This window comes from Ylistrum balloti, unplaced genomic scaffold, assembly GCF_031769215.1.
Source record: "Ylistrum balloti isolate Yb309-2 unplaced genomic scaffold, AGI_CSIRO_Ybal_v1 Utg370566, whole genome shotgun sequence".
In the NCBI taxonomy this organism is placed as follows: Eukaryota; Metazoa; Mollusca; class Bivalvia; order Pectinida; family Pectinidae; genus Ylistrum; species Ylistrum balloti.
The window spans coordinates 614027-640597 of NW_026782355.1; the positions used below are offsets into that span (position 1 = coordinate 614027).

A 26571-nucleotide genomic window follows, 5' to 3' on the forward strand; every position below is an offset into this window, starting at 1 on the left:
TGCCACCTCCTGGATCAAAATGGTCTAGGGTGACTTCTGACCTGTAACCTTGACCAATGACCACCTAAACCTAATCAGGTGTAGAACTTGTTGGCATGACATTATGCTGTAAATGTATACCAAAATTGTTCAGGGCTTGATAACATAAGGTTACTACAATCCAATGAGTGGACAGACAGAAGAATGCACACACGGACAAAGTGATTAATATATACTCTCCACGAAGCTGATATCATAATCACTACTTCCAACAGTATAACAAAGCATGAGAATCAACAAAAACAAGAAATTGTGTTTCATTGTTTAATGGGAGTGTAGAGAAGATGGAAGAGGTAAGCATTGCTGAACCATGGCAACAGATGCTGATCACAGACACGCCTCAATGGACTCCTGAACGGGTTCAGGGAGGGTAAGGATATCTCCAGGCCACAACCCTCTCTCATGACCTCTCGACCCAGGTCAGCACTGTAGTGGCAATAATCTGTGAAATAGGCTGGAGTTTGTTCACTCTGAAACAAGAATCAGGCAGCATATAAACACTTGACAGACTTGTTTCTGACACAGAGAGCAGTAACTGTAAATAGTATTACCAGTGATCTTTTTATTTCCTAGGTATAAAAATGTCACACTTTACAGATAACCAAACACTTATGCGAAGAAATTTTGATATTAACAATGACATCATCATTGTATTACTCTGGTCGTGATGGCAAAAATTATTTATTGATACCATTGTTAGAAATCCTGAATCACTCTACTGTTTCAAATACTAACAAAACACTGGAGGTTCAGTACACCCTGTCATTCCATGGCCAAGCATATTCAAATACATATAATGTAGCTGCGGTTTTTTCTCATTGTATACATGTTGAAATCCCTTTGGTTTGTAGTATCAGGATCATAATGTTATTATGAAATGTTCATCATGACAAACCTCTGTTATTTGTAGTAATTAGACAGGTGACAAAAACTTTATTTTTGTCTTTAATCACAGTGTCACATCGTGTTTTAATTTTAAATGTATATTTGATGATTAAGAATCCGTGAGAGTAACAGATTTTCAGCTGTAGTTGTCCTGATTACACAGAATTATTATCATTATCATATCAAAGCCCACATATAGAATGGTTCCAAAGACAAGGTGAATATTGATCAACCTGTTTACACTTCTTATCAATATTTCAGGACATTTCTTAATGAGACAAGTACAGCTGGCTCTCATGTATTTGAAAATTGTTGAATAATTCATCTTTCTAAAAACACATTTGATTTTGTAATTTGAGGTCACACCAGAAAAATCTTATCACTAGGTCAGAACACTGTATTTCATCTCGTTTCAGATATCATATCTGTCACTCTACCTATATGGTATCATGTGATAAACTTCAATTCTTCTGATACAGGAGAAACCTATCATTACTCAGGGAATATGGATTATTTCTTGATGCAAGCGTACTTGTTTACAATTACTTGAATATGTATATTAACAAGAGTCTCACAGGCCTTAAAGGGTCATCTGACTATAAAGACCTATATATTAAAGAGGCCAAATAGGCCTAAAATAAATTGCTCAACTACACTACAGCTTACATTGAATATATTGCTTGTTGAAAAGCATGCTAAAGGCCCAGTATCAAGACCCTTGGCCTTTTGGTAATTGAGAAGAATCATTTAAATATTTAAACACATTTTACCACTGTGATTTTTTTTATAGACAAATTTGGTAGCCCTCACTCCAAGCATGCTACAGACTTAATATCAGCAGCTGGGCCTTTTAGTTATTGAGAAGTTGTTTAAAGATTTTGACAGATTTGACCCTTGTGACCTTGAAAGCAAGTCAAAGTCATTCATTTTAACAAACTTGGTAGCTCTTTACTCTATCATGCTACAGGCCCAATATTATCACCATAGGCTTTTTGACTATTGAGAAGAAGTTGTTTAAAGGTTTTAACATAGTTGACGCTGGTGACCTTGAAAGTGGATCAAGGTCATTCATATTTGAAAATTTCTTAGCCTTTTATCCCATCATGCAGAAAGTCCTTTATCATAATCCTTGGCCTTTTGATTATTGAAAAGAAGTCGTTTAAGGATTTAAACATATTTGACCACTGTGACTTTGAAAGTAAACCAAGGTCATTCATATTTACAAACTTGGTAGCCTTTCATGACACCATACTACAGCCCAATATAAGCACCATGAAAATTTCAGTTATTGAGAAGATTTAAACATTTTTGACCCCTCTGACCTTGAAAACAGATCAAGGTCTTTCAAATTGAAAAACTTGGTAGCCCTAATTTCAAGCATGCTACAAGCCTAATATCAGCACCCAGGGCCTTAAGGTCAATGAGAAGAAGAATTAATAATCATATTAACAAACTTGACAGCCCTTCATTCCATCATGCTCATGACTGAATATCAGTACCCTGAACCTTCTGGTTATTTGGAAGAAGTCAGTTGAATGGAAAGTTTAAGCAAGGCGGATGGCGGACAGTGCACAATTATGGACAATACATGATGGCTATAGGTCATCCTGACCCTTTGGTACTCAAATTCCATATGTGGCTTTCCTGTGGTCCCTGGTAGTGTCCTACACATTTTAAATCTCACCAGAAAAACAGAATGGCCAATAGATGGACATCATGGATTTTGTTACATTTCTTCATTATCCCTTGAGAAGTACTTGATGAATCTCAAGGCTCCCCTTGGTCACTAGATGTTTCCTTTCAATTTTAATTAAGACTGATCATAATAACAAAATGACTTATAGACGTCCATCTTCATTTTTTATCAATTGAAACCTGTTATCATTATTTTTGTATCTGTTATCTGATAAATCTTTCTCAAACTTCATTTCTAGGTTCCTGTTAATCTCTCCTATATCTGAATATTGAAACAGATTAGAGAAACTAGAACACTGACAAGTCAGCAAGGGCGCTGTGACGTAACTGGAAATCCTATTCCCTAACAGACTAACAAATACATTCAACAATCTATCTTTTTATTTATTATAACCCCGGCCTTGACCTTAGAGGTTGGAATATAAAAAACAATATCCCAAGGAAGCAAAGCAAACTCAAGTTATCACATAGAAACTTATTTTAATTTATAGTTACAGTAACCTTTGACCTTTGGACTTGAATCGCAATCTATCTCAATCAAGCACTCTTGGATAAGAAGCATTTCATCAAGTTTGAGTTAGATTGACTGCAGCAAACTCAAGTTATTCCACAAAAATTTTCCATTATAGCAACAATAACCTCAAACTTTGATTTCTGTGTCTGAAAAGTATTCCCTAGCAAGCACTTTCAGTGAGAAACCATCGTATGAAGTTTGAATTTGATTGGCCCAAGGGAACCCAAGTTATATCATGGAAACCAAGTTTCAACTTATAGTAACAGTAATCTGGACCATTGACCCTGGGACCTCAAAAGCAATCTAAAAAAAAAACATTTTTGTAAGAAGGCATTGTTTGAGGTTTAATTTTGATTAGTCAAAGCAGGGAAACTGATTTTTTAATTCATGGCAACAGTGACCTTGATCTTTGACCTTGAAAACTGTAAAGCAATCCCAAGCAAATGCTTTCAGTCAGATATTGCTGTATGATGTTTGGGTTGGATTAGCCAAAGCAAACCCTAGCTTCCACATGGAAACTGATTTTCTATTCATAGTAACAGTGATCTTGACCTTTGACCTTGGAAGATGAAAAGCAATCCCATGCAAGCACTTTCACTCTAGAAACACTGTCAGAAGTTTGAGCCTGATCGGCCTAAGGAAACTCAAAGTTATCACAAGAAACAAAAGTGCTGATGGACAGATGGACGGACCGACAGACAGCCAGACAGACAGATGGACAAGACATGTCTGATATTTATATAACCTTAATGATAGACCTGAGAGAAGTTCAGTGCAAAAAAGATGTTCAAATGCCTGTGACCCTGTGACTGTGTCAAGGTCATTCCTTTGACCATACTTTATAACCCTTCATTCCATCAAGGTATTGGCCAAGTACCTTGAACCTCAAGTGTGAGCAACCACATTCCACATGGATGCAATATTTACAAATTTTCTCAAATTAAGGATCACAAAGGATTTAGCATCACTTGAAAATTTCCACAAACTGAGATTTTCCATTGATTTAACACTGTCTAAGAATCCCTCAACTTCGCCAAATTTTACACAAATTCAGAGTCTGTGACCTAAACATGTGTGAAGATTTTGAAAATTAATATTGTCATTGACATCAATATAAAACTGAACACTTAAACAACATATACCTAAATTCTAATATATAATCATTGTTATGTAAATAATACTATTTCTATATACATGTATATAAGCAAAGAAAGAAACAAGTCTGCGATATCATCGCTGTGTCCTTGTACAAGACAATTTACACAAATTGGTCTGGATAGCATACAATGGGCATACTGTACGATATTCAACTATGTAGTCACCAGCTATTACTACTGCAGCCTCAAAATAACCCAAGCTATTGATGGGTCTATACACTCAGTAGACAAACCAATAGTATGTATATGTATCATATGTTAGTTGTCCTTACTTTTAGTTTGCTGATTGTTTCTCTCCATGAGGGGTAGGCTGCTATTCCTGCATTAAAACCTGGCATGTAAAAAAATCAGAAAGATCAAATCCTAAGTTTCAGCATTAAATAAGCAATAGGTTTATTGAATGGTTAATGATTTCAACACCAAAGTTTATAAACAAGAAAATACCACACAAAGTCACAGTGGGAGGATCCAATGTAACGACCTCATATGATCCTGACCTAAGGACACTTCTAAGACAGGCATCTTTTTACCATTTTGAAATATTTTTCCTTAAACTTACAAAGATGGCTACAGTATAATCCAAAACGTCAACAAATTACCCACTAAGACAAAATCAACATATAACTCTGTAAGACAGGATCAACATATTACATGTTACCCTATAAGATAGAATTAAAATGTAACCCTATCAGACAGAATCAACATGTTACACTGTAAAATAGAATCAACATGTTACACTGTCAATGGAATCAACATGTTACACTGTCAATGGAATCAACATGTTACACTGTAAATAGAATCAACATGTTACACTGTCAATGGAATCAACATGTTACACTGTAAAATAGAATCAACATGTTACACTGTAAAATAGAATCAACATGTTACACTGTCAATGGAATCAACATGTTACACTGTAAAATAGAATCAACATGTTACACTGTCAATGGAATCAACATGTTACACTGTAAAATAGAATCAACATGTTACACTGTAAAATAGAATCATCATGTTACACTGTCAATAGAATCAACATGTTACACTGTCAATGGAATCAACATGTTACACTGTAAATAGAATCAACATGTTACACTGTCAATAGAATCAACATGTTACACTGTCAATGGAATCAACATGTTACACTGTAAAATAGAATCAACATGTTACACTGTCAATGGAATCAACATGTTACACTGTAAATAGAATCAACATGTTACACTGTCAATGGAATCAACATGTTACACTGTAAATAGAATCAACATGTTACACTGTCAATGGAATCAACATGTTACACTGTAAAATAGAATCAACATGTTACACTGTCAATGGAATCAACATGTTACACTGTAAAATAGAATCAACATGTTACACTGTCAATGGAATCAACATGTTACACTGTAAAATAGAATCAACATGTTACACTGTCAATAGAATCAACATGTTACACTGTCAATGGAATCAACATGTTACACTGTAAATGGAATCAACATGTTACACTGTCAATAGAATCAACATGTTACACTGTCAATAGAATCAACATGTTACACTGTCAATAGAATCAACATGTTACACTGTCAATGGAATCAACATGTCACACTGTAAATAGAATCAACATGTTACACTGTCAATGGAATCAACATGTTACACTGTAAAATAGAATCAACATGTTACACTGTCAATTGAATCAACATGTTACACTGTAAAATAGAATCAACATGTTACACTGTCAATGGAATCAACATGTTACACTGTAAAATAGAATCAACATGTTACACTGTAAAATAGAATCATCATGTTACACTGTCAATAGAATCAACATGTTACACTGTCAATGGAATCAACATGTTACACTGTAAATGGAATCAACATGTTACACTGTCAATGGAATCAACATGTAACACTGTAAAATAGAATCAACATGTTACACTGTCAATGGAATCAACATGTTACACTGTAAAATAGAATCAACATGTTACACTGTCAATGGAATCAACATGTTACACTGTAAAATAGAATCAACATGTTACACTGTAAAATAGAATCATCATGTTACACTGTCAATAGAATCAACATGTTACACTGTCAATGGAATCAACATGTTACACTGTAAATAGAATCAACATGTTACACTGTCAATAGAATCAACATGTTACACTGTCAATGGAATCAACATGTTACACTGTAAAATAGAATCAACATGTTACACTGTCAATGGAATCAACATGTTACACTGTAAAATAGAATCAACATGTTACACTGTCAATGGAATCAACATGTTACACTGTAAATGGAATCAACATGTTACACTGTCAATAGAATCAACATGTTACACTGTCAATGGAATCAACATGTTACACTGTCAATGGAATCAACATGTTACACTGTAAATAGAATCAACATGTGATCCTATATGAGGTAATCAACATGTTACCCTATAAGATAGAATCAACATGTTACACTGTCAATGGAATCAACATGTTACACTGTAAATAGAATCAACATGTTACACTGTCAATAGAATCAACATGTTACACTGTCAATGGAATCAACATGTTACACTGTCAATGGAATCAACATGTTACACTGTAAAATAGAATCAACATGTTACACTGTCAATGGAATCAACATGTTACACTGTAAATAGAATCAACATGTTACACTGTCAATGGAATCAACACGTTACACTGTCAATGGAATCAACATGTTACACTGTCAATGGAATCAACATGTTACACTGTAAATAGAATCAACATGTGGTCCTATATGAGGTAATCAACATGTTACACTGTAAATAGAATCAACATGTGATCCTATATGAGGTAATCAACATGTTACACTGTAAATAGAATCAACATGTGATCCTATATGAGGTTATCAACATGTTACCCTATAAGATAGAATCAACATGTTACCCGCTAAGACAGAAATAACATGTAACCCTATCAATAAAATCAACGTTATCCTTTATAAGGTAATCAACATGTTACCCGCTAAGACAGGATCAACACGTTACTCTGTAAGACAGGATCATTTTACCCTATAAAAAGAATCAACATGTTACCCTATAAAATAGAATCAACATGTTACCCTATAAAATAGAATCAACATGTTACCCTATAAGATAGAATCAACATGTTACCCTGAAAGACATAATTAACATATTACACTGTTGATAGAATCAACATGTTATCCTACAACATAGAGTCAACATGTTGCTCTGTAGGTTAGTTTTGGGGAGTATGCTTTATAATATAAATGATGCTGCCTTTATCACACAACAGAACACATTAGATAATAATAACGTATATTTTTCTATGTTAAAATATAAGATTCAATCAGTCAACATGGGTTCAATATTCCTCACCTATAGCTACATCAGGTTTCCAGCGATGTTTGTAGTTATGATACAAACATCTATACACCTTCACTTTTACTCTTCCCATCACTTTCACACATCTGTCCACGACCTTGCTAATATTCTTTCCAAACATGTTGATGACAAATTCATGGTTAGGCAGTAAATAGCTGAGCTCCTGAAATAACAAACACACCAGGTAAAGTTATGAAACCTATTCAACCACCACCTCTACTGCAATATCACTGTGTAAAGAGACCATCTCTGTTAAGGGACCACCTCTGTAAAGAGACCATCTCTGTTAAGAGACCACCTCTGTTAAGGGAAAGTATTGTTTATAAATCCACTTTACAGTGTATTCAATGTTAAATAACTTAAATACTTGCCTCATTACATTTATTTTCATCATGGCATACATTTTGCAACCTATACTGAAACAGATGTTAATCAACAAATCATTTTGGAAAATCCCTTTCATAGTTATTCTAAAGTGAGCATCTCATATTTAACATACAAACTTTGTTACTTAAACACTTACTCAAAAATAGGAAGGTGAACATGTTACAGAACAGTGACACTGAAACACTTACTCAAAAATAGGAAGGTGAACATGTTACAGGACAGTGATACTGAAACACTTACTCAAAAATAGGAAGGTGGACATGTTACAGGACAGGGATACTGAAACACTTACTCAAAAATAGGAAGGTAGACATGTTCCAGGACAGTGACACTGAAACACTTACTCAAAAATAGGAAGATGGACATGTTACAGGACAGTGACACTGAAACACTTACTCAAATATAGGAAGATGGACATGTTACAGGACAGTGACACTGAAACACTTACTCAAATATAGGAAGATGGACATGTTACAGGACAGTGACACTGAAACACTTACTCAAATATAGGAGGGTGGACATGTTACAGGACAGTGACACTGAAACACTTAATCAAATATAGGAAGATGGACATGTTACAGGACAGTGATACTGAAACACTTACTCAAAAATAGGAAGGTGGACATGTTACAGGACAGTGATACTGAAACACTTACTCAAAAATAGGAAGGTGGACATGTTACAGGACAGTGATACTGAAACACTTACTCAAAAATAGGACTATGGACATGTTCCAGGACAGCGATACTGAATTGCTGTTACCTCTTATAAACCTCTATTGCTATGTTGACTATTTTCCGGCATTGATTTCTTACTGAATATCAGTTGACCATTTTGTGGACTTAACAGTCTCTCAATACATATTTGGCAGTATCACATAAAATTTTTAACATACTTAATGATAAAATCTACACATATGTATTTATTTTCATGTTCCAACTTACATTGGTGATCTTCATTAACACCAAGTCCCTGTTGTTTGACTTTGATTATGATTAGATTAGGTATTTTCCTTTACATAATAAAGCAATATCTTTAGCAGGAGTATGTAAGCAAAATTTCGATACACTCACCTGAAAGACTGGATACAAGTCTAACTCCTGTTCCACCCCTAAAATGTCCAGAATCACAGGTCTGTCCCTGGCCAGCTCACAACCATCTGAGGTAGAAAAATCGCCTATCAAAAGGTTTCCTTTGTAGAAAACTTTATTAAAAGTTGAACACAATATCTTATTTTACAATGGAGAAATATTATTTAGTCATACACAATATCTTATTTTACAATGGAGAAATATTATTTTGGTTTAAACGATATCTTCTTTTACAATGGAGAAATATTAATTAGTCATACACAATATCTAATTTTACAATGGAGAAATATTAATTAGTCATACACAATATCTAATTTTACAATGGAGAAATATTAATTAGTCATACACAATATCTAATTTTACAATGGAGAAATATTAATTAATCATACACAATATCTAATTTTACAATGGAGTAATATTATTTTGGTTTAAAAGATATCTTCTTTTACAATGGAGAAATATTATTTAGTCATACACAATATCTTATTTTACAATGGAGAAATATTATTTAGTTATATACAATATCTTATTTTATTAAGTATGCAGGTGTTTGTTACCTGTAATTAGCCTTTCTTATGTTCGTTTAATTTCGATTTCAAGTTTCTTTCATTTCCTTATAACCAAAACAAATTATTTCAATATATAAATGAAAATGAAAAAAATAAAAACTGAAACATACTTACATTGAATTATTATTTCCTTGGTCACTTTTAACATTGTTAAAATTATCTTCACCGACCTACACTGACTTGATCTTTGCTACAGTGTTATCATTTGTACATGATTTGAGTTTCGTCACATACACTTTACTAATCATTCATTCATTCAAGAAAGACTTTACTGGTCATTTATATAATAAAGGTGAAAGCGAGGAGTAACTGACACATCACATCACTTTCTGATTGGTTTTGTTGTATGACAGACACTTTCATCACGACACAAGTAAAATTACTTCCTTTCCATACGAAGGGAAATAACTCTGGTAAAATTTGTTGGGTATATGTGACCATATCTAACTATCACAATACTCTTTCAGATTGCAAACATACTATGCTTTAAATTGATATAATTGTAACAGAACTGAAACAGTAAAATTCAGTTTTTCTGAGATTTTCTCTGAGCTACAACTTACAATCTTTTGGTAGGCACCTTGTCAATATGTAGTAGAGAGTCAAAGGCCATTGTAGAAGTACAGAGATAGGTGAATCAAGACTGAGTCCTCTGTATCTGTAGTAGGATGCCCAGTCAGTGATAAGGGTATCTTGACCTCCACATTGACCTTCACTTTGACCACTGGATAGACCAACATAATGATCTGTAGACTGAATTCCATGCTGATCTTCACACTGAACTCCAGACTGATCTTCAAGTTGACAACCAGGCTGACTTGAAAACTGATCTCTAAACAGATCTGCAGGCTGAATTTCACATTGACCTTCACATTGACCTCCTGACTGACCTTCAAAGTAACTTCCAAACTGATTACCTGGCACATCAGGATTTCTCAACTGGTCTCTAATGGTACAAGAGCATGTTGGCTGATCCACCTGGGTCAATGAATTTTCTGATTGATGAACATGGGAACCAAGATTTTCTGGGTGATCTGATGGAGTTTTTTTGTTCTGTATTAGGCCCCTGTGTCCCTCAGTTAAACAAGCATTGTCCTTAGTTACCCATAATGGGTTCTCATAATTCTTGAAGAAACCAGATCCTGCAGGAAAAGTTACATCAGTAAACTCAATAAACAATTGGAGACAAAAGATGTCTGTACAGGTAACTTTCTTGTTCTTCTGACTTACACTTGTCATGATAATGATTGTACAGGTAACTTTCTTGTTCTTCTGACTTACACTTGTCATAATGATTGTACAGGTAACTTTCTTGTTCTTCTGCCTTACACTTGTCATGATAATGATTGTACAGGTAACTTTCTTGTTCTTCTGACTTACACTTGTCATGATCATGATTGTACAGGTAACTTTCTTGTTCTTCTGACTTACACTTGTCATGATAATGATTGTACAGGTAACTTTCTTGTTCTTCTGACTTACACTTGTCACGATAATGATTGTACAGGTAACTTTCTTGTTCTTCTGACTTACACTTGTCATGATAATGATTGTACAGGTAACTTTCTTGTTCTTCTGACTTACACTTGTCATGATAATGATTGTACAGGTAACTTTCTTGTTCTTCTGACTTACACTTGTCATGATAATGATTGTACAGGTAACTTTCTTGTTCTTCTGACTTACACTTGTCATGATAATGATTGTACAGGTAACTTTCTTGTTCTTCTGACTTACACTTGTTATGATAATGATTGTACAGGTAACTTTCTTGTTCTTCTGACTTACACTTGTCATGATAATGATTGTACAGGTAACTTTCTTGTTCTTCTGACTTACACTTGTCATGATAATGATTGTACAGGTAACTTTCTTGTTCTTCTGACTTACACTTGTCATGATAATGATTGTACAGGTAACTTTCTTGTTCTTCTGACTTACACTTGTCATGATAATGATTGTACAGGTAACTTTCTTGTTCTTCTGACTTACACTTGTCATAATGATTGTACAGGTAACTTTCTTGTTCTTCTGACTTACACTTATCATATAAATGATTATCATTTATTTTACATGTACTTTTCATTTTATTTAAATTTGAGTAAACGATAAAAATGCATTTTTGAGAAATGGATTATTTGATTTCATTAAAGATTTAATCATCTGATTTCATTAAACAATAAGATATCATATTCCTTTTTCCTTTTGAGTTGATAGTTATCTGAAATCTAGTAATAAAAAATTACTTGTGAAAACCTCAATGATATGTTCTGATTTTACAATGACCAGCATGTCTTCCTACCATGTGTCCTGCTGACCGGTGAACCTAACATCATGGGACACACCCACTGCCACAAACCCTGCCCAAGTAATCCAATTCTTTGCAGGAATTCTTCCAATTGAAGTACGCCAAATTCAGGATGCGTTGTCTCTAGCATACCCAGATATATCAAGAAATTATTTTCAATAAATTGTAGAAATGTTTCAAGTCTACAACGATACAATCTAGTGTTCTCTAAAGATGTGGTGCAAAAGCAATTTTTTTTCTTATCAAAAAAACATATTAATTTTTTAAGCAGTTGCACGGATATAAACATTTTCTTTATAATACACATATTTATATTTTAAATAATAAAATTGAATCACAGAATAGCTGTATCACTGGCGTACTGGTAAATACCCACAGAATCAGAAACAACTTGTGACATCCTCTCAACATCATATCAGATATTTTTTATTTACTGAAAATTGGTACCTGTTGTAAAAGTGAAGGGTAGATCTACAAGCTGTTTCTCCTCGTCCATGTAGGTCTTGATTCTGTGACACCATTTAGAGTGGTTGTATAAGGTTGTTTGTCCTTCTTGACCCCAGTCAGTCTCACCACAGGTCTTGGTACAGTATAACATTGCTCCACACCCATCACTGGTAACAGACAGGTGAACTTTATATCAATTCTGACTTTGAGTGAGGCATATTGTTAACTTGGAATTAAGATGTAGCTTATCAAAGATGTTGCAAATGAAAGTGAGGCATATTGTTAACTTGGAATTAAGATGTAGCTTATCAAAGATGTTGCAAATGAAAGTCAAAGGTAATGTTTCCAAGATCAACAACGCCATTGTCTATCGTTTTTATTTTGATATCACCGATTGGAGGACAGATCTATGTGGACACATCTAAAAATATTGACAACAACAGATTGTAAGGAAGTCCTCCAGACAACCTCATGAAATGGTATTATAAACTAGAGCACTAAGATATATATATTACCAAGTGTGAAACATTTCTCTCTCAGCCCTGAATCTACAGACAGTACACTCCCTGAACAGTGCGCTCATGTGTTTACGTGTGTTGGTCAAGTGTGGGGACACATGGTACATTGGCGTGAGATTAGGTTCTTTGACATAGGTAATACCTAGTCTGTCTACAGCTAAAGTACAGTTCCTGTCAATAAAGAAAAAACTCATTTGACATGAAATCATTCAAGTTATTTTCAAATGAATTAAAGTAAGAGAAAGATAATTTCTTAACTCTTCTAAAATATTGAGAGAAATTAAAGAATTAAAAGAATAAACATTTCATTTTACTATAAAAAAAATCACAAATATAAAGTTTGTTACAAAGGTAGAACCTTCTTCAATCCTTAGAGATTCCAGCTTGCCAACTTTTCACAATTTTAAATATATATTTTAACATTCTAAATCTAAACAATACATAAACTTAAGACTGCTAGCTCAGAGGGCAGACTGCAAAAATCTGAATGTGGTATCTGTTTGCTGAGAAATTACAGAAAATGCTAGGGCCAATATTATTTCATGCAAATAAATGGAATCTTTCAGTAAATGCATCAAAAACAAAAGTGACAGTAATTTGAAATGTTGTTCGGTTACGAGAGGAAGATAAATGGTATTTAATTGATGTGTTTAAGAACATGTAGACAAGTTCATTTACTTCGGAGAATAATATCCTTTTAACAGAAAATTTAATAAAACACAACAAAAAATGGCTCAAGGTAGAAAAGCATTGGTTTCTGTATCTAATGTCTGTAAGGAATATTATTTAATTTCAAAACACAACTTCATGTTTCTGACACATATGTTTGTATTATATTCAATCATGGGGCTGAAATCTGGGGTTTTCTTAAAGCACCAGATATTGAGAAACTACATTCATTTTATTGTAAAAGATTATTAAGGTTAAAGAAATCTACTGCAAATGAGATGGTCTACCAAGAACAAGGCAGAGTTCATTTGGTAAATCTCAGAAAAGTTAATATTTTTAAGTATTGGATAAGATTTAAACATTCTGATAACTGTACTTTACAATCCTGTTACTAAGTTATGTTAGAAAAGGGAAGTGAATGGCTATATGGTGTGAGAGATGAACTATTAAGATTGGGTGTGGGGTACATGTGGCAATATGAAGGTACTTTTATGCCTGATTATAATATAAACATAATCAAAACTAGATTGTTCAATATCTTTAAACAAGAATGTAGTGAAAAGATGAAATCATTTTTCAAATGTTCGCTCTATGAATACATGGGTGAGGACTTTTGTTTATCAAAATCATGTTATAAGATTTATAGGAAGTTCTAAGTGGAAGGAAATAGCAGAATTTAGAATGCCATCTCATAAACTAAATATTGAAATTGAGAGGAAAATAACATAGAAAGGAATAATAGAATCTGCACTTTATGTAACAGTTGTGGCACAGAAGGTGAATTTCATTTGATGTGAACAAATGTGAACAATGTGCAGATTTCAGGAAAGGTTTCATTATGAAATATTATAGGAAAAGACTAAGTATGTGTAAATTTATCCAACTTATGAAATCTGTAAACAAAAAAGAATGATCAAATTTACAAAATTAATCATATCGAGTAACAAGAAAATAAATGATTTAATTGTACATGGGTAATACTTCTAATTCTCTCTACTCTATAACTGATGGTGTGTATATGTTGGATGAGTATGTTTGTGTTTCATTGTTGTTCACACCTGTATATGTTGTATGTTATTTTGAACAGATGAGCTATATGGCTCAAGGTAATAAAAAATTGAAGAATTGTATATAACTTATTATCAAACATGGTAAATGGTATTTTAGAGTCCAAGCTGACATTGCTGTTAAAATTGTTTGGATAAAAGATAACTGACACGATCTATTGAAAAGTCTCTGAAGATAAATGACTCCTTATTCTGCTTGGTATTATGATACATACTTGGCAATGTCCTTGTCTATGATACAGAAGTAACGAGGACGACGGGGTTTGTGTACTACAGGGTACAAACAGGCAGCACACAGGGCCATGTGAACTTGCTCAGATAAGGTGATGTCTGATGCTTCCCAAACTGTAAACCCTACCACCAGAGAACTCCGGTCCTGTATCACTAGTACTATGCGTGCAGCTTCTGTAAAAAAATATAGTCCATAAAACCAGGGCTTGTATTCATGAAACCATTCTCATGCTCAAGCATAGATTTTGTGCTGAAGCAGACTTTTTTTATAATTCGCCTAAATCATATAAAATAATACAAATGTCAGTATAAAAATTGAATATAACTTTGATTTGAAGTCCTTTCAAAATTTGTTTAAAATCTTTGGCAAAATCAGTCTTATTTATTAATTTTTAACTTTAACAAGACATAAGGCTTGAACACAAAATTCATGCTTGAGCATGAGAACGGTTTCATGAATACGGACCCAGGTCTTAAAGAATATACAATACAGGTGTGCACCCTAAATAAGAAACATTTTAAGTGGTATAGATAAAAGCTTCACTAATTTATGTATCTATGTTGAATGCTTCAGTAGATACAAAATCACTGGGAAAGCTTTTTCATCTTTCATTAATAAGAATGATTGGCTCCAATAGACCAACATCGGACATTAAGTTTGACACTTTTACAGAAGACATTAGTCACCAAACCTGAGGCTCGTCATTCAAATCTTTAGCAACTGCTGATGACAATAGAAGAAAGCTAAACTAGTTAACAAACATATGAATTTGTAGTTTACATACACAATATCATGCATCTTTACCTGTATGGTCAAAGATCCTATCTAAAGACCAGACTGTATCCTGTATTGGTAAACAGGAGATTTGTTGTTGTTTCTCTCTGGCAAGCTGACATTCTTCATCTATTGCCCTCATCGCCTTCACATAGCTACAGTCTCCAGGTTGTTTTATGAATCTTAATCTATCACAGGATTTCATTATGAAAAACAGGGCTGCTGCATACCGGCTTTCAAGATATGCAATCTGAAAACATTGAAAATCAATATGACCTTAGACATACAAGTGACAAAACACAACATACTGTAATCAATGCCTTCAAATTAGTCGTACTACCTCTAAACATTTCTATTGAGGCACATCGAGCTGCTGAAGAAAATCAGAAATCGGAAATAAATCACTAGCATTGAAAGCTAGTACATTTCCTGTTATTAGTTACATATTCACAATGACACGTATTTTAATAGCCGTGACTTATTAACAAATTAATGTGTTACAACCTCAACAGTACTATGAAAGCTACAGAACTCTACTTTCACTTTGACCACAAAACTAAATTACATCAGATGTATTCCGTGTTTTCTTTCCACAAAGGTCTGGACATATCTCATAGAGTTGTTTGAGAGAAGATGAATAGTTGGGATCCGTTTCCACGCGAGCTAAATCAACTACAGAGCTATCATTAAACATACTGCCGCGCTGTTTTAGGAAACATGTCGCAGCTAAGTACTGCAACGAACGCACCTTTCATGGGAGGTTACTCGGTCCAATTTTCGAATGACTGTATTCAAATGAGGCACGGTATTTGAAGAATAGACCCGTTAGTGAATATAACAGTAACTTTAAAACTCTTATATTTAGGTTGTTGCAAAATAATCACAATTCTAAATACATTTCCTAACTACTTTGAAAAAAAAGTATTATAGGATCCGGAAGTAAACATGTAATATTAGTACCGGATTTGCCGGTATTAAAAGTAATCCGTAAAAGATGTGAAAGTTGATGTCAACATGTAGAAGAACTAAAAAACAGAAAGATGGGGCTGTTTATTAAGTATTTCTTACTGCTTATCTTCCTTGCATTTATGTACACATGCAGTCTTTTGATTTTTGCCAAGGGCTTCCTCTTGAAAAGAGTTGTCGTTGACCAAAACAGTTCATGTGTCGTAGACTTCAGTCGATACACTGATGACCATGGTAAGCAAGGATGCTGGATGCACAGTCGCTTCAACAAAGCCATAGTTGTTGTAATAGATGCATTGAGATTCGACTTCATGAAATACGACCACACATTAAAAAAGGATATTCCGTACAAAAATAAGCTTCCAATTATCAGAAATTTATTGAACAGTAAACCAGCAAATTCAAAGTTGTATAAATTTATGGCAGATCCCCCAACTACAACATTTCAAAGACTGAAGGGATTAACAACAGGAAGCCTACCAACATTTGTTGACGCTGGAGCAAATTTTGCAAGTTCTGAGATAAAAGAGGACAATGTCATAGACCAGATGGTAAAGCAAGGAAAAGTAGTTAAGTTTCTCGGGGATGATACTTGGTTGAGTCTTTTTCCAGGCAGATTTCAGAAGGCATATCCGTTTCCTTCTTTCAATGTCAAAGATCTTCATACAGTTGATGATGGCATCTTGAAGCATTTGTTTGGGCAGTTGAACAAGAAGGATTGGTCAGTGACAATCGCTCATTTCCTTGGTGTTGATCACTGCGGTCATCGCTATGGACCTGATCATCCAGCCATGGCAGAAAAGTTAACTCAGATGAATGAGGTTATCAGGTACAGTAACACATTACTTATCGTTAGAACAAACAGATAGGTCAAGTTTAAAACAGAAAGAAAACCCACAAAAGTGGAAATTAAGTTGATGAATGCCAGAAAATGTTCTATGCAAAATTAGTATTATTGTAATACAACGGGACTGTTGTAATAGACAATCACTACAGTCGGTTCTTTTTTTTGTATTCAAACTAATGATCACACATTCCCCAATAAGCGTTTACTCACCTTTTTTCTAAGATAGAGCTTGGATATGCTTAATTTAATGCTGTTTTCTTTACAAATGAAGTATTCATGCAGCCTTTTAATTTCTTGACTCCCATAATCCTAGCAAACCACTAAGTTATAAAGCTGAAAGTTGAATAATTTTTCAAATTTGAATTACCAGGTGTGTTTTCTGCTACTGTATTTCATCTCTGAATGCCTTTCACATATAAGATATGGTTTTGATAAGCCATGGCTGTTGTGTAACTTGGCACTGTGGTTATTGATTTAATGTTCAATATACCTAGTACATTTATGTAGGCACCAAATGTAACTGTCACAGGTAAACTGTTGATGTTATATAAAGTGTAGTAGCTTGTATCGTTATTTGTAGCTTTGATTTATGTGGTGAATCTGATAGAATCTGTTTCATATTTGTGAAGTTTATTCTTTCTTGTTGATAGGATAATTTTTGTTACTTTAGAATAAAACAAGTTTGGGATTTTTTTTTTCAGTCAAGATAACATGTAAAATAAAAGTATTTATATATAATTTTTTTTTTTGACACCAGTAACATAACCAGTCGCATGAAGGATGACACTATACTTTTTGTGATGGGTGATCATGGAATGACAATAACCGGGGACCATGGTGGTGACAGTATGGATGAGCTGGAGGCAGGATTGTTTATATACAGTCCTGTACAAATAACATCTCCTTCTTCAGCATCTCAGACAGTATGTATTATATAAACATAATTGAGGTGTACTATATTAAACACAAACGCTGATTAACAATACCATCTTAAATGTGTACTTTTTTCTGTAATCTTTACACCTCCTAAATACTTTCTACCTTAGTACATAGGATTATGATACAGCTGAAAAAGTTGGTTGATTCCTTACCATCTGGTACACTATATGTATCAGTGCTAGTATGTTTCACACTGGTCATTTGTCTGATGAAGGTCACCGTGTAATCACAGAAACGTCACACTCTAATCTTCTACTGGTTGTTTTATAAGAACTTTTGTTCTATTGACATTACCAACCTGAAGAAAATGTTCCAAAACCCTGTAACACTATTAATTAATGTATTTAGTACTAAATATGAAGGACATGTGCTGATAATTTATAATTTTGTTTTATTAAAGGATGTTTTTGAGACTATATCCCAGACTGACTTTGTACCCACACTGGCATTGTTGATGGGAGTTCCAATTCCATTTTCAAACCTGGGACGAATCATCACAGATCTCTTCAACCACTGCCCTTGGTGGGGAACCAGTACAAGTAAACTAAAACAGGTAATTATCTCTCACAGGTTTTAATTATGTGTACAGAGCAGCAGTAAAGAGTGCTGACATATATTTACATTTGCTGCATGTACACTTATACTAGAGAATGATGTGATCATTCATTTATTCTCACACAATTTGATACTGTACAGATGTACATATTCTATCAGAATCTCGGTGCTTAACGGTCAATCTAACAGGAACTTGTAAGAATAACACCAAAATATGTCTGACAGTTTTTTGCACTGCCATTACTTTTGGAAGCTTAATGTTTGCATTGAGAAAAATACAAAGGTTTTGTCATTTGTAATGTGCCCTTATTGAGCCCCAAATTATGCAGGAAAAAAATGTAATGTATTGATTAGACCTCAACTATGACTTAAAGCTGTGACCTCTGAACTCTAGATTGATTGATGAAGCTTTAATATCCCTGTTCTGCTTATAATGAAGCCTTGGACAAAGTTTCCAAACTCTAAACAGAAAGTGATTTTGAAGGAACTACAAGACCACTAATGATTCTTCAGCTTATTTTCAAAAGCTTTCATGGCAAAAGGCCAAGCTATTTGAAACTGGGTTCCAGCTTACCCTTGCCAAATACACTTCACGTTTCTTGGAACAAGCACAGGCCACAAGTACCACTGTAATACTAGGGAAAATGCCTTAATAAGTTATTCAGGACTTTAAATGGATGGTCTTTAACTGAAGGAGCTACTTTCCCCATTTCCACTAAACACAAATTAGAATGCATTCTCAATCATATAAAAAAATTCCTTAGAGATACAAACAACCTCATAGGAAAATACATATTATAGCTCGTTTTACATAACTCAACACAGAAAATATAAAACACTAACTGTATGTAGACCTAGGGGTAAAGCACATACTTCTTACTCAAAGCCAGTGGTGGGCTTATTGTAGGACAATGAAATAGCATAGGTTTATGATTTCACTGAACAGCTATGTATAAATGGGTGGGCTTATTACCAGACATGGGCCAATTGTCACATAAATACAGTAGTTATATATGGATAGGCTTATTACCAGGCATTGGCTTATTGCAGGATAAATACAGATATCAGTAAAACACATTTAACACAAAAATATGTTTCATAATTTCAGGTATTCCATGCTGTGAAGGCATTGCGTCTGAATGCAATCCAGGTCAGCCGCTACCTGAAGGCATATGCCCAAGTGTCATCAGACTTTCCAATTAACAAGTATTATGAGCTAGACAGCATGTTAGATACTGCAGAACACAACCTTCAGGCTCTAGTAACGGCCATGGTGAAATCAGGTGATAATGAACACATGGTCAGACAGTTAGAAGAACTGGAGCAAGTTTACAACTCATACACATCACAGGTCAAAGCCATTTGTCAGGGTATTTGGGCAAAGTTTGACCTCATGTCCATCACCATTGGCATCATGTCATTGTTCCTAACTATCCTGATCAATGTATACTTTGTTCAGCTATCATTTTGGAAGAAGTTTGAAGTGCCAAGTACAGTAATTGTTGTTGTGCTATTCTGTATGGTTTACATGGTGTATGCAGTTTTTCATTGCTTTTTTGTAGGTGAGATCATCAGTTCTTTCATGGTGTTTTTGTTGGGGTTTGTCAACATCATCGTACTCAGTATCATAAATATTAGATTTTCACCAAAAAGACCAAAATTGATATCTGATCTTATGATAAATCAAAAGAAAGAGCAGCATTTTCCATTGATAACATTTACATACAATGCTGTTGTGTGCCTCCTATGTTTTCTTTCATTTTTCAGCAACAGTTTTGTTGTTTATGAAGATACCATACTTCTTTTTCTTGCACAAAGTTTAAATACAATTTACTGTATCAAAGTTATTTCTCAAATTTTCAAAAAGCATGAAACAGGTCCAAATGATACGAAGCCAAAACACAAAAAACAAAAACCATTTGATATCATGTTGATACTGACTCATCCAGGCATGTTAACCATTGCTATGACAACAGTGCTCTGTACGTGTCTTCGACTGTCTATGAACTTTAAGGCCTGTAGGGAAGAGCAACATACTTGTGAGTTGTCACTGTTTCTGCGTCCACTGTCTGGTCTTGTTGACGATTTAGAACATCTTCGTAACCTAAGATACTTTCTCAGTGTTGGCTGCCTCGCTCTGACAGTAATCCTTACAAGAAGACTTTTGTTCCACTTTGGGAACCTGAATGGAATGTCCGGAAGTGTTGTTTGTATTCGGTACTTACTGCCAATGAGTACATGTTGTTGTGGTCTGCATTGGGCATTGTATGCTCTACCACAGAAAGTCCTTGACTCACTTCCAGTGTGGCAGCAGACTTTCCTGCCTAAATCAGTGTATATACTCACTGGGATATCCCTAGTCATAGTTGTGGTCAAACCACTGACCATCCACATGATTCGCCAAAACAAAGATAACTACAGCATGCCAAACAGTGGTAATATCATCCCTCAGCTGTACAACAGGGTCAAGCAGAACTTACATGATTCCCAGGAAGAGCAGCCACCAATGGTGTATGGCCTTGCCACAGTGTTCTCAGCTGCCATCATAAGCCTGGCAGCCATAGTTACCATCCTACTGACTATGTTACTTGGTGATGGAGTGGCTCCAAGTATATTCTTACTAACATTGACCATGTACTTTTTTCTGGAGTTGTATACAGCGCACCTGATCAGCTCGACAAAGGAAAGTCACAATGGTAATCTCCTCATTTCTCTGTAATTATCTTTATAGCATATGAATTGGTAACCTGTTAGTGAGTATATATGTATACATCAATCTCAGTATTAGCTTATTATGGCATCATCACTAGTAAGTTTCATTGTTTCTAGACTTTTTTGCCCACCTGACATGAAATGTTGGACTAGTAGCTGGGCAATACTATTCACTTGAAGGACCCAACCCTACCATATTATAACAAATAGGCATGCTCCTGTTTCCATACTGGTCAACTTGGCAGTCGTTGATAGATTGTTAGTTATGTATCATGAGTCTTTGTTTTTGAAGTTACAACTTACAGGGAGGGAGTAATAGAGAATATAGTTGTGTATAAGTATGAAACCCTAAAATTTGATGACGAAACTAAAGTATATCATGACTTTTTATTTTTTTGTCTCTTGTATAAGTAAACCAACTTAACTTGTTTTGTTTTGGTGTTGAGATAATGGTATATATAATGAGTTGCAGATGTGAACCATTTTATAATGAAATGATGTTGATATCTATGATATTGGCCTTGCAGTGACATGGAATCTTGTGGGTGTTGTGGTGTACCATACCGTCCTGTCCAGCTTCTACTTTTACACAACTGGACACCAGGCCACTGTCCCCACAATCAGATTTGAGTCAGCCTTCATTGGTTTCCATGGAGACTTCCAAAACTATGCCCTCCCAGCGATACTGATATATCTCAACACATTTGCAGCTCAAGTCCTCCTGGGGGTCCTAGCACCACTGTGGGTCTTCTGGCCAATGATCAAAGGCATGATTTCCTCACTCATGACCAACATGGAGGTTGACAGGACATCTAAGGGTGACTTTGCTTTGTGTGAAGATGAGGAGTTATTGAAAAAGAGAATGTTTCAGTTATACACAAGTCTCACACTTCTGAGTGGTATCAAGGTATGTTCTGAGGCATGACCGTGCTTTTGTATTATAAATATGTAGAGATAAGGTGGTTTAATTTGAAGGAAGAAAAGTGATTAACATTACATTTTACATTGATCAATGATTATCCAATGTAAGGGGATATAATGATGCTACCAACACCCAAATTTGTCATTACTCTAGCAGCTTAATATCACACATAACACAGGACTATATTTTGTATATATTATTTTTCTCAGATTTCAAATTTATGGGTTGTTGGATCAAGGTCAATGACATCGTGAATATTTTTAAAAACCTTGTCATCACTCCAGTGGCTTTATTCCTTGAGGGATATGATCAAACTTCCCAGTTATAAAACATTATGGTATCTTGGACGATTCGAGTTTCAGAGTTGTATGGTTATGGTCACCATTACCGATTTTAGAAAATCAGACGTTTTGCTCAAACTTCACTCTTTGGTTAACTTATATCATACACTAGTCAACTAAAAGATTCTTCTACCAATACATCTACCAACTAGTACCACTCACAGGACATTGGACTCCTCCACCTCTTTTTATTATCCTAAAAGAGAATTTGTATCATTTGGAATGCCTTGTTGATTAATTAGATTAGAAAGGTATCTCATATAGCTGCAACATATGCTGGTAGATTGCTGAAACGACACAGGCTACTAGGGGTTATAGGATTTAGATAAATGAAATTCTGAATTAATAGTCAACATTGACATAAGTTCAGAGATATGTTTAAAATATTCAAAGGCAAGACATTTACATTTGTACTCTAGATCTGGTGATGGCAGGAAGTAGAAGCTGTCGTTGTTTTAAGAAGTATCTCTGTCTCAAATTCTGTCTCATAGGGGTAAAATTTGTTAGAATAATTAAATAACATCATTAAACAAATTGTTCATAATGGTTTTGGTATTAAATTGTGTCTAATTTGAGGAAAGATTGGCTGTTTGGTACCCTCAAGTTTTGTTTGAGTTTACCAAACTCAGCAAATTTAAATTCACTTACCTCACTAATGATTATTTCTTAATGTTTTGAAATCTTTTGGCAAGTCCAAAAGGCAACAAAGCTTAAACTAGCAAGTCCAACACAAGATATTGGAGACATTTGTTTTTTTATTCAGGTGCTGGGAGCAGTGTGTGCAGCAGGACTTCACCGAAGACATCTGATGGTGTGGAAGATTTTTGCACCCCGTTTTGTATTTGAGGCAGTTTCTTGTTTCACTGTGTTAGGGGTGTGCTTGGTGATGTTTCTTTTTGTCATGAGAGTCAATCAAAGCCTTACATCTTGGGTAAAAGTCCTGGAGCCTAAAGAAAGACGTGACTAAGTGCTCATGGATCATGAGCCACTAAATGTAATTCAAATTATGTTGCTGTTATTATTGTTTCTTTTTTGCAAGATATGACCTCTCTGTTTGATTTTTTATAACCAGATGCTTCCTGTTCAAGTAATGAAGTGTTCTGACATATTATGGTGTTATTCAATGGAGAAATTTGTCATGCAACTGTTTTATGCAACTCATTTCTGTAAGATAACGTAAGCACCATCTTTGGAAGTGCTGAGTTTGTCAGGTACAGACATCATTCAAATTTGAAGTAGTTGAAAAATGTATTTGATGTTTTATAGCCCATTGCAAATGTATTTTAAAACTCCTTTCAGGAGATTGACTCATCATTTACAGTTGTGGGATCAGGCAATGTTACACAATATGCGATGTCTGCATGATGTACGTGTAATAGGAAAAACTGGACAAAATAAGTTATCGCACATTTTTGTGCACATTATACGATTTTATCCCTTAGATTTTCAATTCTACCATGGTTGATATAAATTTTGAAATTACTTATAGATAAGTGTGGGATAGGGTTGATTCATTTTCTGAATAATAAGAGTACAACTAAGTATATTCCTGAATTAAACCATTAATATATAGGTTGGGCACTTCCAGGTATATCAGATACAGAGTGAATGGTTAACATATATTCGTAACTTAAATTATTCTGTTTACAAAGTACCACACATGACCAGTCTTATATACGTTACAAATGTCAACATTAAATAGACGTCTCTTTTTGTCACGGCAATGAATCATATAAAATTTCATACTGTCAGAAAGGAAATTTTATTTTCATTATTTCTGTATTACTTTTATTTTTCTATCATTTTATAAACAGAAATATATACTCAGGTAATCTTCAGTATTGGTTCAGATCCTGACCAGTCATATATACCTGTACACAGGTAAATTTTTGTCGCCGAGGTACACCACTCGCCACTCTGAGGTGTGAAGCTATATACAAATGTACAATAAGACTAATTAATGCTGGGGTCAATAGTATTTCGAAAACTTTTGAATTGAAAATGACTTTTATAATCATTGATCAATTTTAATATTGCTGTGATTGCTATTTAGTCATAAATACACAAGTTTTCAATTCTGTTATTGGCCAACTATTTTTACCAAACTGAACAAATGTGCAATCCTATCGCAGAGTTTATGCACAATATTGTTTAGTGTGAATGTACACACAAAGTTTTTGATGCGTTGTGCATTATCGCAACTGTACTTAAGGGAGATAACTTGCCAAATTTCGGTAATAAAACATTTGATACAAATTCTAGGCTCTAGTATTGAATTTATTGAGAAAAGTGAGAAAAGTCGGAGAAGTTCCTCCTGTATTTCTGATGTCAGCAAGGTTCCTACTGTGTTTGATGTTAGCAAGATTCCTACCATGTTTCTGATGTTAGGCAGAGTTACTGTGCTCTGATGTTGGCAAGGTTCCTATGGCTTTTCTGATGTTAGCAAGGTTCCTACCATGTTTCTGGTGTCAGCGAAGTGGCTACCATGTTTCTGATACCTGCAAGGTTCCAAGTGTGTTTCTGATGTCAGCAAGGTTCCTACTGTAATTCTGGTGTCAGCAAGAGTTCCTACCATGTTTCTGATACCAGCAAGGTTCCAACTGTATTTCTGATATCAGCAAGATGTATACCTCAATTTGTTCCAACAGTTTGCAACTAGCAAGTGTATAGGTTAATTAAACTACTGTACTAATTGTTTCCATTCCAGGAGTATTGTATCACAAAAGTACCACTGGTGACTTCAGTGTGTTTACTACAGAAAGTTGTAAATGTTAAAATCATTCATTCCCTGTGAACATCTCTTATATGTTCAGCAGAAAACTCAAATGAGCTGTCAACCACTTCAATCATGGTTAATGCTGGACAGAAACTAAAGATAGACTAATTGTTGTCAGTATTTGACATTTACTGCTGTTATTTATTGAGCACACACAGAATTAAATAGCATAAGAAGGGGCCAAAGGAAGCCTACACAACAAATTTGAAAAATTATCTTTCCTTGACTCACAAGAAAAAGCACAAATAATATCAACAGTCAAAATCCAAGATGGCCACGTGTTGGCCATTTTTTTTCCCTCTATCAAACTAAAATTTTAATGGTTAAAGAAATATCCTTCTACTTCTCCATATTGAAAACAAGCCTAAAATGTCAAAATCTAAGATGGCTGCCTGCCAGCTAATTAAGTTTTTGGATCAGTTTCAATCTTGAAATGGCACAACTAGGGACAAAGTGGAAATTTCAGAAATATCACTTAGGTACTTCTCAAGAAACAGTGATAACAAGCATTGTTTACAGATGGACAAAGGACTACCACTGTAGGACAAATTAAATAGTCTACCATCTAATGATAGTTGGCTAATATACAAGTGGGATAAAAAGAAAGATGAAGGATACAAGACATAATTTCTATTCAAATTTTACTACAAGTCTAGGCCTAAGAATTATTTTTTTTTTATTTTTGTGATTCTGTCATTTTAAAATTTGTTGAAATCTGATAGCCCTTCACTTCAACGAACTACTGACTGAACTAGCTGTAGTCAACTTCCATGACTTCTGTCATATATGTA

The 26571-nt window shown here is 34.5% G+C and overlaps 2 protein-coding genes across 4 annotated transcripts; one reads left to right on the top strand and one right to left on the bottom strand.

The window, feature by feature from the left end:
* Nucleotides 1–289: 289 nt before the first annotated feature.
* Nucleotides 290–16417, bottom strand: LOC132556364 (zinc finger MYND domain-containing protein 15-like). Of its 2 annotated transcripts, XM_060220770.1 has the most exons (11): nucleotides 16288–16417; nucleotides 15753–15972; nucleotides 14932–15121; nucleotides 12978–13151; nucleotides 12463–12629; nucleotides 12010–12138; nucleotides 10271–10849; nucleotides 9121–9206; nucleotides 7655–7823; nucleotides 4563–4621; nucleotides 290–509 (listed from the first exon to the last, which is right to left on the bottom strand). In XM_060220770.1, exons 1-11 carry the CDS (start codon nucleotides 16414–16416, stop codon nucleotides 297–299), a joined length of 2115 nt encoding a protein of 704 aa, XP_060076753.1. In that variant the 5' UTR covers nucleotide 16417; the 3' UTR covers nucleotides 290–296. The 2 variants fall into 2 exon arrangements, with proteins under 2 accessions (XP_060076753.1, XP_060076755.1); XM_060220772.1 differs by lacking the exon at nucleotides 12010–12138.
* Nucleotides 16418–16714: 297 nt separating this feature from the next.
* LOC132556355 (GPI ethanolamine phosphate transferase 3-like) lies at nucleotides 16715–25260 on the top strand. Of its 2 annotated transcripts, none has more exons than XM_060220754.1 (6): nucleotides 16715–17517; nucleotides 18293–18458; nucleotides 18875–19027; nucleotides 20138–21725; nucleotides 22269–22648; nucleotides 23768–25260. In XM_060220754.1, the coding sequence occupies exons 1-6, from the start codon at nucleotides 16763–16765 to the stop codon at nucleotides 23969–23971; spliced, it is 3246 nt and encodes a 1081-aa protein (XP_060076737.1). In that variant the 5' UTR covers nucleotides 16715–16762; the 3' UTR covers nucleotides 23972–25260. The 2 variants fall into 2 exon arrangements, with proteins under 2 accessions (XP_060076737.1, XP_060076738.1); XM_060220755.1 differs by having other exon boundaries at nucleotides 20138–20312.
* Nucleotides 25261–26571: the final 1311 nt, after the last annotated feature.

Excerpts from the sequence above, each read along its gene's own strand:
- LOC132556355 (XM_060220754.1), top strand. The coding sequence starts at position 16,763 with ATGGGGCTGTTTATTAAGTATTTCTTACTGCTTATCTTCCTTGCATTT. Across the intron at positions 18,459-18,874 it reads CTTCTTCAGCATCTCAGACA|GATGTTTTTGAGACTATATC; the intron begins GTATGTATTATA and ends GTTTTATTAAAG. Across the intron at positions 19,028-20,137 it reads GTACAAGTAAACTAAAACAG|GTATTCCATGCTGTGAAGGC; the intron begins GTAATTATCTCT and ends TCATAATTTCAG.
- LOC132556364 (XM_060220770.1), bottom strand. The coding sequence starts at position 16,416 with ATGTTTAATGATAGCTCTGTAGTTGATTTAGCTCGCGTGGAAACGGAT. Across the intron at positions 9,207-10,270 it reads AAGGTGCCTACCAAAAGATT|ATGGTTGTGAGCTGGCCAGG; the intron begins GTAAGTTGTAGC and ends TTTCTACCTCAG. Across the intron at positions 7,824-9,120 it reads ACTTGTATCCAGTCTTTCAG|GAGCTCAGCTATTTACTGCC; the intron begins GTGAGTGTATCG and ends TTGTTATTTCAG.